Below are 12,665 nucleotides of genomic sequence, written 5' to 3'. Positions count from 1 at the left end.
GTTCTACATGGTGAAGGCTAACTTAAAGCAGAGTTACTGCAGCATGAAGGGTATACCATCTGCAGAGTACTTAAAGAAAGGAGGTGCATTCTCTTACCTGCCCTGCACAACACCTTCCTTTGCTTACTGCTGTGTTGTAAGCAGCAAACTGCATTCTTGAGACAGTGATGAAGGAAAAGAGCTGGGAGAGACGGTGTCTTTTCTGCATTGCACTGAGATCAATCTTGATGGCAGCTCGCTCACATTAGCTTCCTAGTGAGTCACAAGCTGCAAACATTGATAATTCTTCTATTTCATTGGCTCTCAAATGTTCTGCAGGCCACTGCTTTCCAGTCTGTTTTAAATGATCCACACCTTACCTAATCATATTAATCAGTACTTCATTTAAAATGCTGTTGCTATTTTCAGTTAGAAATGCTGTGATGGGATGAATACTGATCTATCATCTGCAAAAGTTCTGAGTTACTTTAATTCCTCAATTAATTATTTAAAGATATTTCTTTTGGTATGTATTTCAGGTTCTTTTCCGAACAGTAGCCATGATGGTTCCTAACTATGCTCTGATAGCAGAAATTTCGCTGTATTCATATGGATTTTTGAATGCTAAGTCACTGTCAGTGAAGATAGTAATGACCTACAGGCTGTGTTCAGAACAGCTTTCCTCTCAGTATCACTATGACTACGGTATGCGAGCAGTTAAAGCTGTGTTGGTGGCTGCTGGGAACCTAAAATTGAAATTTCCCACGGAAGATGAGGATATATTGGTGAGTTCCTGAGGGAATAATTCTTAAGGAATTCTATAGGTGCACGCAGTTCTGAGTTCTGAAGGCAGTTCCATCACGTCTTGTCACATTGCTGATCCACATGCCTTTAGTTTCCCTATTTGTGAAACAAAGATAATAAAATAGATGCTGTGCTTTCCAGTGCTATGCATGGAAATTCCAGTGCTTACATGTTAGATTATTTTGATTGATGAACAATTTATTCTGTGTTTTTAATAAGAACAGTAAAATGTGTTTCCTCTAGCTTCTTAGATCAATTAAGGATGTGAACGAGCCCAAATTTTTGGCGCATGATATACCTCTGTTCATGGGTATAACTAGTGATTTATTTCCTGGAATCAAGCCTCCTGATGCAGACTACAGCGTAAGTACACTTGTAGCTTTTCCTTGGTTGTAATCATTGTGCGTTGTTTTGTGTTGTTTTGGTTTTAACCAAATGTAACTAATACAGTTATTTGTGAGTTATTGCAAGATAAGAAAAATGACTGAATGTTTGCAATGAAATTTAGAACAGATACAAGAATTTTCTTTGGTACTGAGTATAATCCACATCTGAGTTTCCTTATATCCAGAAGGGTTGTGTGAGGCATCTTATAGATTGGAAATTGATCTGCAGATTTACCAAATTTTAGGGTCTTTTGCTGATTTCTTTCCTAATTTTTGGACATAATTAAGTGAGATTAAGCTTTGTGTTTGTATTTTCTTTTGTTTATAGCAACAATTACAGCATAGCTCCTTCGTAGGAGGATGGTTGGGAAAGAAGACAAGCATGTTGGAAAAGACAAAATGGATTAACTTTTTAAAAATTTCCAGTAAACACTAGGGTCTTGTTAAAAGTGCATTGTTCCAAAGCACACTCTTGGTTTTCTGATGGTGATGTGTCTTCTCCTCAAGTTAAAAGTTGTACTGAAATCCTGCATGTTAAGTACAGAAGTGATTTTCTTTTTTTTCCAGGGATGTTTGCTATATTCTGAGTAATAGTATTTCAGTTATTAATTAATTTGAAACCCTTCTTGATAAGCATAAACTGTTCTACTGTAGTCCGAGACAGTAACTTAAATTGTAGCGATGAGAAGATTATGATCTGTTTTGATTTTAGGATTTTCTGGAATGTGCCAGCGAATGTTGCATTGGACATAATGTCCAACCTGTAAAAGCTTTTATAGAGAAAATGATACAGACGTATGAAATGATGATTGTTAGACATGGGTAAGATTCTCATTGCTGTTTCACAAGCAGCATTTCTTGTAATTTTGACTTATACCGTAGTAGTTATTTATATAAAATATAAAAGGTCTTAAGGGTAGCAAAATGTTTCTATTTGTATTGGAACAGTTGGTCACCAATACTGACTGCTTATACATGTACCAAAATTCTTGTAAATGCATGTCTGGGGAATTGTACGACGTGATATTGGAAGTAGCCTCACCTGTGTAATGATTTTAGGTATAGATATCAGTACAGTGAAGACTTAGGACTGGAAAAGTTTGCCTGTATTAAAATATCCATTATCAGATCTCTGCAATTTTATTCCTAGCTTTTATTACTGAATAGCAACTGTGTGGAGAAAATATTTACCATATGACGTTAGTCTTATGATTGTTAATATTCAGCTCATTAATTAATCTTTTCAGCGTGACACTGTTATAGTCACATCCCTCTGCTGGGTGACTAAAAAGTAATTTTGAAATGTGAGTGAAGACAGTTTGAAAATTTTTGTGTGTGTGTGTAGTACACCTTGCTACTGTTTGTGTTCTTCCAGAACTTTGTTATAAACTCTGTCTAGTCAGAAAAGAAACTAGAAAGTAATCTTTGGCTCAGCAAATAAATGAATTAGTGTGGTGGTAAATCTGTGTTTTAGAGGACAACAGTGTCTGTGCCATCAGATTTGGATGTGCAAATAAACTGGTTTTGCCTAAATGATGTTTCCTATATACAACCAGATTTACTTGCTCTGCTTTTTGAAAATTAGGTGAAAATCAGCTTTAAGCCTATGGATGATGTTGTTGGCTGTTGTGTGGTCTGTAAAAGTCTAAATTGCAAGACAAATTTATTAATAGTGGTTTTTTTTTTTCCCGTCTAACAGCTTTATGCTGGTAGGGGAATCCTTTTCTGGGAAGACCAAAGTTCTACACGTGTTGGCAGATACACTGTCTCTTATGAAAGAGCGTGGTTATGGTGAAGAAGAAAAAGTAATTTTTAGAACTGTGAATCCAAAATCAATCACTATGGGTCAGCTTTTTGGGCAGTTTGATGTGATATCCCATGAGGTAATACATATTTTAAAAACAGTGTCTAGTAATTGCTTATCTTTATCTGTTTCTTTCTCTCACCTGCTGTGGCTTTCAGGGGATTTGTATGAGTGCACTTCTGTGTGTTCTAACTTCAGGTTAACTCATGGTGTCATTCCACAGTCATTTGCAGGGGCAGGAAAGGCAATTTACCAGGCTCCTGCTTCTAGTTTTTAAGTCCCAATTCCAGACAGCATTTCTTCATCTGTTCCCTGCATTCCAGACAGTGCTTATAGGGCTGTGCTGTAAATTAAATTACTGGTGTGGTTGTAAGAAAAAAAGAAGCAAAACATACCAGTATGGGCTCAAGACGAGGAGCTAATAATCCTGTCTGGTTTTTCTGCTTTGTAATATTTCTAATGCTTGCTTTTTTTTTTTTTTCCCCCCTTCCCTTTTCTTGTATGTGTCAAACTTCCATTATTCTGGATTGTAAACCACTGAATTAATGATTTTATGATTTGAACACAATTGTAATTTTTATTTTATTTTAACTAATACTTTTATGGCTTGTTTTAAATTAGTGTATAAAAAAAATGCAGTACCAAGTGTGTATGCAGTTGTATAGGTTTAAATATGAAAAAAAAAAGCAATACTGTTCTGAGTGTCGTTGTGCTAATATAGTTGCATCCATGCTAGGAAATCTTACCAAACTTAACTGTATTAATTTCTCTATCTATTCCTAACCAGTATAATCAAAGTAATGCAAAAACGTATCTAGCAAAACCTATGAACTCAAGGGTCCCCAAGTGTGAAACTTAGGTTTGGAGAAGAAACAATATGAAGAAGTGAATGTGAAATAGTGAAACTTAGGGTGACTCCGGGGAGAAACAGATACAAGACAGAGCAGAAGTACTTCTACGTTTCTGTAAATTGAATTGCCAGTCTTCTGCTTGTTATAACATTTTTTTAAAGTGAAAAAACCACTATTTTAAAACTTGCTGATGTTGCATGACCCTCAGTGAAACAGCAAAGTTATGTCCTGCTCTCTGCAGAACAAGAAAAGAATAATGCTAAGAGAGGAATAATGGAAAGGAAATGGAATGTTTTGCTGTTACTTGTAGTTTGAATTGAACTATATATACTATGTCTTACTCGTCATTCCTACTTTCTCCTCCTCTAGTGGACAGATGGTATAATTGCTAATACTTTCAGAGAATTTGCATTATCTGAGACTCCTGAACGCAAATGGGTTATCTTTGATGGCCCAGTTGATACTCTGTGGATAGAAAGCATGAACACAGTTCTGGATGACAACAAAAAGGTATCAGTCAGTGGAAAGAAATGCCTAAATAAAATAATGTGACATTTTGAAAGTATTCTTCTACATATAAAACAACAAATGCAAACAGTAGTGCCTAGCTTTTGAAAAAAAACAAGTGCAGGATGGCTTTGGTAATAAGTTGTAAGCTTTTTTGAATTTTTTTGTGGTTGGGTTTTTTTTTTAATTTATTGGAATTGTAATCACAGAATCAACTCATTGCTGTAAGACATTAAATATATAGTATTTATTTAATGCCATATTGTAAGTTTGTAACATAAATAATTGAAATTTAAATTTAAAAAATAGACTTAATTATATTTAATGTAAATCCCACAGTTTCAGTAATTGCACAAACTTAAGCACTTACGTTTAAAGACAATCCCAAGACACAAAGGGTTATATAAGTTCTGGATGATAGTGTGTCAAAATACTCGAACTGGACTTTTATTTTAATAAGTAGGAATAGTGGCTCTCTAGCTGGAATGCTTCGGTATTAGCAGCAATAGCAGCAGATATCCTTTCTCCTCTCTGCTTGCTGTCTTTTCTTTATCCTGTCACACGCAAGATAGATTGTTACCTGTAATGAACCTACTGCTAGGATAATATGGAGTACTATGGTTTAAGTGAAGAATTTAGCTAAAGCTTGAAAAAAACTCCTATTGCTCCAAGTGATAAAACATTTTATGTGGTTGACCTTGCGTTTGGTTATACTTCGTTTTGCTGATTTTCATATAGAACTCTCCTATGATAGGAAGTGTAATTTACAAGTCAATTTTTTTCTAATCTTGCTTGTGATTATTCTTTTTTATTATTATTAAAGCTTTGTTTGATGAGTGGGGAAATCATCCAAATGTCCCTTCAGATGACTCTTATTTTTGAAACAATGGATCTTTCCCAGGCATCAGTAAGTTTTGTATTTAATGAAAGTATAAAACAAAGTTCATTATATTAAATGTATAATAACATGAGTTTACATTTTTTCCTTAGCCTGCTACAGTCAGTCGTTGTGGCATGATTTATTTGGAACCTTCTCAACTGGGCTGGAGACCGCTTGTTACCTCTTGGTTGAGTAAGCTACCTGAACCTCTTAACTTAAAGGGACATCAAGATCTTCTGCAGGGACTTTTTGATTGGTTAATACCACCAGCATTAAGACTCCGTCAGAAACAGTGCAAGGTATTTTTTGCCATTTTTTTCTGCAGTAGCTAGGTAGCCATTTCTGTTCTGTTACCTTGGTAGAGAGGGACTGTTCTCTCATGACAAGCACAATTGGAATCAATATGCAGCAGCCCCCTGTTGTTTTGAGAGGGGCAACTCTTGGGTCCAGTTTGGAAAGTTAAAATGAGAATGTTAGATAAGACTTGTATAATAACTTGATCACAGTTTTCACCTTGTTCTTTTAAAAAATAAAGTATTTAAAGCACTGAGTGGAAAGTCTTCCCAAGAGAATTTTTTAGATTTTTTTATTTCTTTAAAGATGTCATGTTGAATAGGGAAGTACATGTAGTTCCTTGCAAACTCTGTGTGATACGGTGCTTAGGCTTTTGCTTGTGTATTGCTGTAGTTACTTCCGTGGAAGTTTTTGTTTTAAGATGTATGATTGTAGTGGTCACATGATAGCCATGAACACAGCTAACAAGCTAAATATCTTGATGTTTCAAGGATAGAGGAGGGCAAATGATCTTTTGAATAAAAATCAATGTAAACATTGTCTTCAAATATTTGTTCAGAACTAGCTAATTATCTGATTATTTTAGTATTTTAGCTCCAAAAGATGAACTAACTGAACACGTAGAGTATAATACCCATCCTTTTGTATCTCTTAGGAGCTGGTACCTACAAGCAATACCAATGTTGTAGTAGCTCTTACACGGCTTTTTGAAATGTTGATTTGTCAAACTGTGCAAGAAGACCCCACCAACAGAAACATCCGTGCATGGATTATGGTTGGTTTTTAACCTGTAGAAAAATATATATCTGTTTCTGCATATGCTGATCTTCAAAAATAATTGGACTAATAAAAACAACTTTAATTTGGGATAAGATACATAAAACAAGTTTGCTACCTCCTTGCTCTCTCCCCTCCCAAACTTTGGAGATGCCCAGATGAGACACAAGTCTTACAAGTAACAAATATGATTAAATATTTTACTATTTTTCCAATTAACTGGGATAAATAGTGTTTTTGTTAAATGTGCTTTTTAACTAACGGAGTAATTAGCTAAAGCAAAGTGTCTTGTTTCGCTTAAAGGAATGTAATACCGATTGGCCTGTTTGATCAAAATTTCCTTGGGAAGAGTGTTTTCTGAGAGTTATATTAGTTGGACGCTCTGTCTGACCTTATATGACTGTTCTTATGAAAAACTGAAGAAAAATGGAATGTAAAAGTATTTACTTAAAATTGAATTAGAAAATTCCTAGATCCTGGTTTGCAATTAGAAAATCCTGAGACCACATGATTGAACTGTTCTCAGGCTTTGTCATATATACATAATGCTTTTGTCAGTGATTTTTATTAAATCTCTTTAGACCAGGGCTATTCAAGGGTAACTTCTAACACCTATCCGCTTAACAGTATTTTTCAGAATTATGTTTGTTAATCAGACTGTACAAGGTTCATACAATATGTCTACTTTTTAGACAGTTATTCATCTTTTTGCCCTTGCAGGGTTGCTTTGCTTTTGCCACAGTCTGGTCCATTGGTGGAACTTGTGATGGTGACAGCAGGATAGTTTTTGATAATTTCTTGAGGGAAACTTTGGCTGGGAAATCTGGAATAAATCCTGCACCAACAAGTGTAGGAAAATGGGAGTGTCCCTTTGAAGAGAAAGGCTTGGTCTATGACTACATGTATGAGGTATGATTGATTGCTTCTGCATTGACTGAAGTAGATTCTTACAGTGTGAATGGAAGGAAAATACAGCTATATGGATATTTTTACTGTACAAAGCTTGTTGATGATGTAGAGTGTTGGTGTTGGATTAAATCTCACAGTGCATTTTTCATTTATTTTTCTTTTTTGAATATTAATGTGCTGACCAAATTTTTTTAGAAAGTACAAAGGTGTACACATCAGTTATATTAATAATATTGCCACATTATAGTTACTCTGTAGCTAACGCTCAGCTGATGGACTCAAATCTGGTTTTGTATAGAACGAAAGATGTGGACTGTCTAAAAACAAGGCAGAATATTGAGCCCATAGGCAGTTTGTTTATATTACAATTTTGTTTATAGTATCCATTAGAAATGTTAGATTATAATTGCACTTTTTAATTTTTGCATATGTCCTTCTGTTGGGTTTTTGTATGTTTTTATTTGTTTGTTTTGGCTAAACAAAATCCTTAAAGGATTCTAAGCTTAGGAATGAACATTCTATTAGTGAGATAAAGCAAACTAAATATATGAACTTCTGAAACATTTAATATTCATTAATTTATTAAAATTCATTATTTTCATTTTTCAAACGTGAAGTAGTAGAGAAAGCCTTCCATATGTATAGAAGTAACACCATTCTGGTTTACATCTGCATTTCTTTCTAGCTGAAAGGCAGAGGATGTTGGGTTCATTGGAATGGATTTATTAAAAATATTAATTACAGTGATAAAAACATGAAGATTCAAGATATTATAGTCCCAACTATGGATACAGTCCGATATACTTATTTAATAGAGCTATTCATTACCCATGGAAAGTAAGTTACATCACTTCAGTGCAAATTTCTGAAATGTTCATTGTAGGTAGAAATATCTCTTATTCTTTCCATTGACTTAATTGTTTTTGTCAAGCCCTCAAAGTTTGCTTGGTCTGTTTAAAACAGACATTTGCTACAAACAATACAAGTTGCTGCTTTAAAGTCTGGTTTTGTTTCTTTAATGAAGCCTTATTATAATCCAGTTTTAGTATCCTCATTCTGATGATGTCTCTTATGACAACTCAAAGGGGTTTTGTACCCTCTTTCTTCTTTGGTAATGAAAATTTTTTTTTCTTTAATTAGTCATATCAAAATCAGTTATGTTAGCTATGGTCAAATCATACAAGAGAATGAAATATAAAACAGCCTCAGGTTAAATTTCAAGGGTGAAAGTTTTATGAAGTTTAAACTACTGCAAGACCTTTCAGGAGAAATTTAACTCCCATATATGTTCATACATACTCCAAAGCCAGTAGAACGAGGGAATAAGAAATGTCTCTTTCTCTTTGTCCCCTTTGTCTTATTGGTAGGAGCAGAATAAAATTATGAGAGGGTTATACGAATAGGTTAAAACATTTTAGTTTCTTCTTAAGGCGTGTAAGATTTTTAGAGGTAGAACAAGCAGGATGAGTTAGTAAAACCTTTGACTTCTAATTGCAATTAGTTTATAGTTTGTTAGATTTCTGCAGTCTGTATGCCTTCTTTCTTTCTTTGTGAAGACCGCTGCTTTTAGTGGGACCAACAGGTACTGGGAAATCTGTGTATGTCAAGGACAAGTTAATGAACAACTTGGAAAAGGAGCACTACTTTCCCTTCTTCATTAATTTTTCAGCTCGAACCAGTGCCAATCAGACCCAGGTTAGTAGAACAGATAACTTATGTTTCATAAAGATAACATATATCAACGTTTAATCTATGTTTTGAATATTCCTGTCTGCATTATAGAACATTATTATGGCCAGGCTGGACAAGAGGCGCAAAGGAGTCTTTGGCCCTCCAGTGGGAAAAAAGTGCATTATTTTTGTAGATGATATGAATATGCCTGCTTTGGAGAAGTATGGTGCACAGCCTCCTATAGAACTTTTAAGACAGTTCTTCGACCATGGATTTTGGTAATTATTTGAAATAATTATTTGAAACATTTTGTTGCTGCATTTCCTGTTGTAATTATTATTTACTTGAATTTTACTTTCAAAACTTTCTAAAGTGCTTTGTAAATGTTAAGATAGCTTTAGTTTATATGAAAATGTATTATTTACAGTTGAAGCAACTTCTGTGTTGCTCTTTTAGTGACTTTTCAATTTAGGAAATTGATCATCAGATTGGTTTTGGGTTTTTAGAAGTTCTTATTGCTGAACTTCAGCAGTATTTGTATATATAAATACAATCATTCTTTTACACCTGGATTTTTTTATGTCTGCATTTTTCATTGTTTTTTTTTTGCAGTGCAATTTCTTGTTTCTTTCCTTTCTCTTTCCTCCTCAGAGTGAACTGGCAATTGCATATATATTTGTGTGTGTGTATAGATATATATGCAATTATATAAAACTTTTTATTTTACTCATTGCATTGTTTTTTACTGTCATCCGAGATCACAAATACATTTTTAACAACATTTTGAAATAATTTTTTAAAATAACAATGAAATCAGATCTGGTAATAGGCATGAAGAAAAATAAGCTAAAGGTCTTCCCTGCTTTTGAAGTTTTTGGCTCTGCTTACGTTGGAAGATTGGAACACGTGGTCTCCTGAGGTCCCTTCCAGCCTGAATTATTCTGTGATTCCAGGCACCTCTCAAATACTGCTACTTCTGTGATTCTAGGCTCAAATATCTGTTGCTCTTGAATAGAGATAATCTATCTTGCCACATTACAGTTTTAAATATTTATCTCAAAATTTCCTGTCAGGTTTTATGTAATCCAGTTTAAACAAATAATCTTTCAGGCCAGCATAATGTGTTGAGATTAACTGGGGCATAGTTGTAAGGCTAGTTGTTCTCGGGTTTTTTGGGTTCCTGGGGGTTTGTTTGTTTCTTTAAAAAAAAAATATGAAAAATGTATGTAATATATTTTTAAGTACATATGTTACTCATGCAGATAGTACTCTGTAATATAGATGCATCTAAGCTGTAACAAATGTGTTATATCTGTAAATATCTAAATGTCACATTGCAATTTATTTTGAAGGTACGATTTAAAGGACACATCCAAAATTACACTTGTTGATGTACAGTTACTTGCTGCTATGGGGCCTCCAGGTGGTGGGAGGAATCCTGTTACTCCTCGATTTTTGCGACACTTCAACATTTGCACTATTAATTCTTTTAGTGATGAAACAATGGTCCGCATCTTCTCTACTGTAGTAGCTTTCTACCTACGGACCAGTGAATTTTCTTCTGAGTTCTTCACAATTGGAAGTCAAATTGTCACTGCCACTTTAGAGGTAAGAGGCAAATACCTTAATGGAAGTTCCTTTAATTTGTTCAGTAAAGTTCCACTGGCACTGTAATATTTTAATTGGTGAAGTAGAGATTTTAGATATTTTTGAGTTTTTTAGATATTTTGTATTACTTAGATATTTTGTTTGTATGTTAACATACAGCCTAATCTGCTTTGACAAAATTGTCCTAGTTTTATTGTTGCAGTGACCTTCTTATTCTAGGAAAATTGTCTTTGAATTTGTTAGTTCTGCTTATAGCCAAGGACAAATCTATCTCATTGCAAGGACTTGCAGAGCTGGTACTTCAGAAGTATTGTTAGACAATACATTCAATGTATGAATCACAAGACTGATTGACTACTGCCACTAGAAATTCTTTTGAAGTTTCAATTAATCCTTCCAAAACAAACAAACAAACAAAAAAAGTAATTTGCAAGTTTTGCAAAAATAATAGTAGCAGCTACTAGTGATTTGAAGGCATCTGATATATTCAGAGGATGTAGGAATCTTTAGACATTATTAGAATTTATTGAGTGTGAAATGTTTTTCTTGGATAAACACAGTTTTAGAAGACATTTAAGATTTATTATAATAATGTAGTCGGTGTTACTGTTTTGTTGATTTTGTTCTTTGTTGTTGTTATTATCTTAAGGTGTATAAGAAAGCCATCAAAAATCTTTTGCCCACACCAGCCAAATCTCATTATACGTTCAACCTGCGTGACTTTTCACGTGTTATCCATGGCTGCTTGCTCATTAAGAGACAATCAATTGAAAGCAAACATGTAATGATTCGACTGTTTGTACATGAGGTATTTCGTGTCTTCTATGATCGTCTAGTGGAAGACAATGATAGGGCCTGGTTGTTCAATTTAATGAAAGATATTGTGAAAGAACATTTCAAAGAGGCATTTGATTCAGTTTTTGCACACCTGAAGCAAGGAAGCACATCTGTGAGTATCATGTTTAACCTGTTGCAAAACAATTGCTTTCATTATAAATTTAGGACTAGAAATTTTCTCAATCACAGGGTCTAAACTAAAAGAGGGTACATTTAGATTAGATGTTAGGAAGAAATTCTTCCTTGTGAGGGTGGTGAGGCACTGGAACAGGTTGTCCAGAGAGGCTGTGGAGGCCTCATCCCTGGAAGAGTTCAAGGCCAGATTGGATGACGCTTTGGGCAACATGGTCTAGTGGAGGGTGCCCCTGCCCATGGCAGGGAGGTTGGACTAGACGTTCTTTGAGGTCCCTTCCAACCCAAACCATTCTATGATTCTATAATGTAAACATCCTTTTCAAAAAATACTTGATTTAAAATGTGGGTAAACTTACTACTTTTCTATAAAAGAATTTTGTGTATCTGATAGTGAAACAAAAACTTGTTTCTTATTCAATGAAAAAAATAATGCTACACTTTTTCATATTTACCCAAACCTCCCTGGGTATTTATATCTTATGAGATTTAATTTATCAAGCATAGAGTTTTATTAAGCTCCTAGGTGTCTGCACATAGAAATAAAGCATCCAATAATCAGTAGGTCAGCAGAGCAACTTTTCAACAAAATTCTGTCACATCTTTTCTTGGAGATGTAACTCCAAGAAAATATTCAGATAACATACTGAATATTTGGGCAATGGGAGATAACACAACCAACCAGAGTAATTTGTAAATCACTACCACAACAGTAGCTGGGATCTGTGCATGGTGCTGTGCCTGCAAGGAGAACTACAAGTATGAATACTCTTAAATGGACTTCCAGAGACCTGATTTACAGGATAAAGAAACATTCCCTTTTTAAATTTAGCCTTTCACTGAGTTACTGTGTGGTAAACAGCATTCTGTAACTGTTATGAAGTTTTAGTATTTAAAATGTATAATCATGAAATACTGTATGCCTTGTCTTCCTTTTTTCTGTTTTTCTTTTTTTCTTCCCCTGTCATTTCATTGATGTATAGAAGAAATAACTTCATGGTCTTAGTTATCCATTTCATAGCATATTGAAAATTACTAAACATACATCTGCATTTGGTACAATCTGAAGGTCATGATTATGAGACTGTTAAAAGCTATTTGAGCCAATTGTGTTCCAAGAACAAATTAAGAATAAGTATTTTGTTTAATACAGGAAATAGAGAATTTTGAGGTAGGTGTTGTCTGTGAGTCCAAATATTTCAGAATGCTTGTTCTTGTGTCTTGAG

The 12,665-nt window shown here is 34.3% G+C and overlaps 1 protein-coding gene across 2 annotated transcripts in view; it reads left to right on the top strand.

The window, feature by feature from the left end:
- Positions 1-12,665, top strand: part of DNAH12 (dynein axonemal heavy chain 12) — a 70,655-nt gene that overhangs the window by 27,496 nt on the left and 30,494 nt on the right. Inside the window, exons 28-41 of one of the 2 annotated variants that reach the window (XM_075762028.1) lie at positions 519-764; positions 1,027-1,146; positions 1,882-1,991; positions 2,869-3,052; positions 4,194-4,334; positions 5,155-5,238; positions 5,322-5,510; positions 6,161-6,280; positions 7,003-7,191; positions 7,877-8,028; positions 8,748-8,886; positions 8,974-9,140; positions 10,215-10,470; positions 11,120-11,419. In XM_075762028.1, coding sequence (XP_075618143.1) covers positions 519-764; positions 1,027-1,146; positions 1,882-1,991; positions 2,869-3,052; positions 4,194-4,334; positions 5,155-5,238; positions 5,322-5,510; positions 6,161-6,280; positions 7,003-7,191; positions 7,877-8,028; positions 8,748-8,886; positions 8,974-9,140; positions 10,215-10,470; positions 11,120-11,419 — 2,397 coding nt within the window. The remainder of the gene's footprint in view (positions 1-518; positions 765-1,026; positions 1,147-1,881; positions 1,992-2,868; positions 3,053-4,193; positions 4,335-5,154; positions 5,239-5,321; positions 5,511-6,160; positions 6,281-7,002; positions 7,192-7,876; positions 8,029-8,747; positions 8,887-8,973; positions 9,141-10,214; positions 10,471-11,119; positions 11,420-12,665) is intronic. The other variant, XM_075762029.1, reaches the window with a different exon arrangement.

This window comes from Balearica regulorum, chromosome 10 (assembly GCF_011004875.1).
Source record: "Balearica regulorum gibbericeps isolate bBalReg1 chromosome 10, bBalReg1.pri, whole genome shotgun sequence".
In the NCBI taxonomy this organism is placed as follows: Eukaryota; Metazoa; Chordata; class Aves; order Gruiformes; family Gruidae; genus Balearica; species Balearica regulorum.
The sequence above is the reverse complement of the archived record's forward strand: the minus strand, read 5'-3'. Positions and strand labels throughout refer to the sequence as shown.